This window comes from Penaeus monodon, chromosome 29 (assembly GCF_015228065.2).
Source record: "Penaeus monodon isolate SGIC_2016 chromosome 29, NSTDA_Pmon_1, whole genome shotgun sequence".
In the NCBI taxonomy this organism is placed as follows: Eukaryota; Metazoa; Arthropoda; class Malacostraca; order Decapoda; family Penaeidae; genus Penaeus; species Penaeus monodon.
In genome coordinates, this window is record NC_051414.1 from 37953901 (window position 1) to 37954177 (window position 277).

Consider the following 277-nt stretch of genomic DNA (forward strand, 5'->3'; position numbering starts at 1 on the left):
CAGTACATCTACCCAGTGGCAATTTTTTAACTACCCATCAGAAACAGGAAAGTGTATTTTATATTTTTAGATCTTTTTAAGAAAGGTGAATGAAAATACCTCATTTAGCGATTATCTTGCAGCCTAAAGTGTGCGATGAGATCATGGAACAGTTCAGTAAGATTATCCTAGAGGCAAGCAGTGGGACCTATGGTGTGGGTGCAGGCCAAGACCAGCGCATGAAACAGTATAGGTGAGGAATTCTCTTCTTGTTACATCTGGATTGAAAATAGTATAA

At 38.6% G+C, this 277-nt stretch overlaps 1 protein-coding gene across 3 annotated transcripts in view; it reads left to right on the forward strand.

Moving 5' to 3' along the window:
* LOC119592241 (phosphatidylinositol 4-kinase alpha-like) overlaps nucleotides 1-277 on the forward strand; it is a gene marked incomplete at its 3' end in the record, with an annotated part of 26480 nt that overhangs the window by 14976 nt on the left and 11227 nt on the right. For all 3 annotated transcript variants that reach the window (XM_037941074.1, XM_037941076.1, XM_037941075.1), the window contains 1 exon segment: nucleotides 123-232. In XM_037941074.1, coding sequence (XP_037797002.1) covers nucleotides 123-232 — 110 coding nt within the window.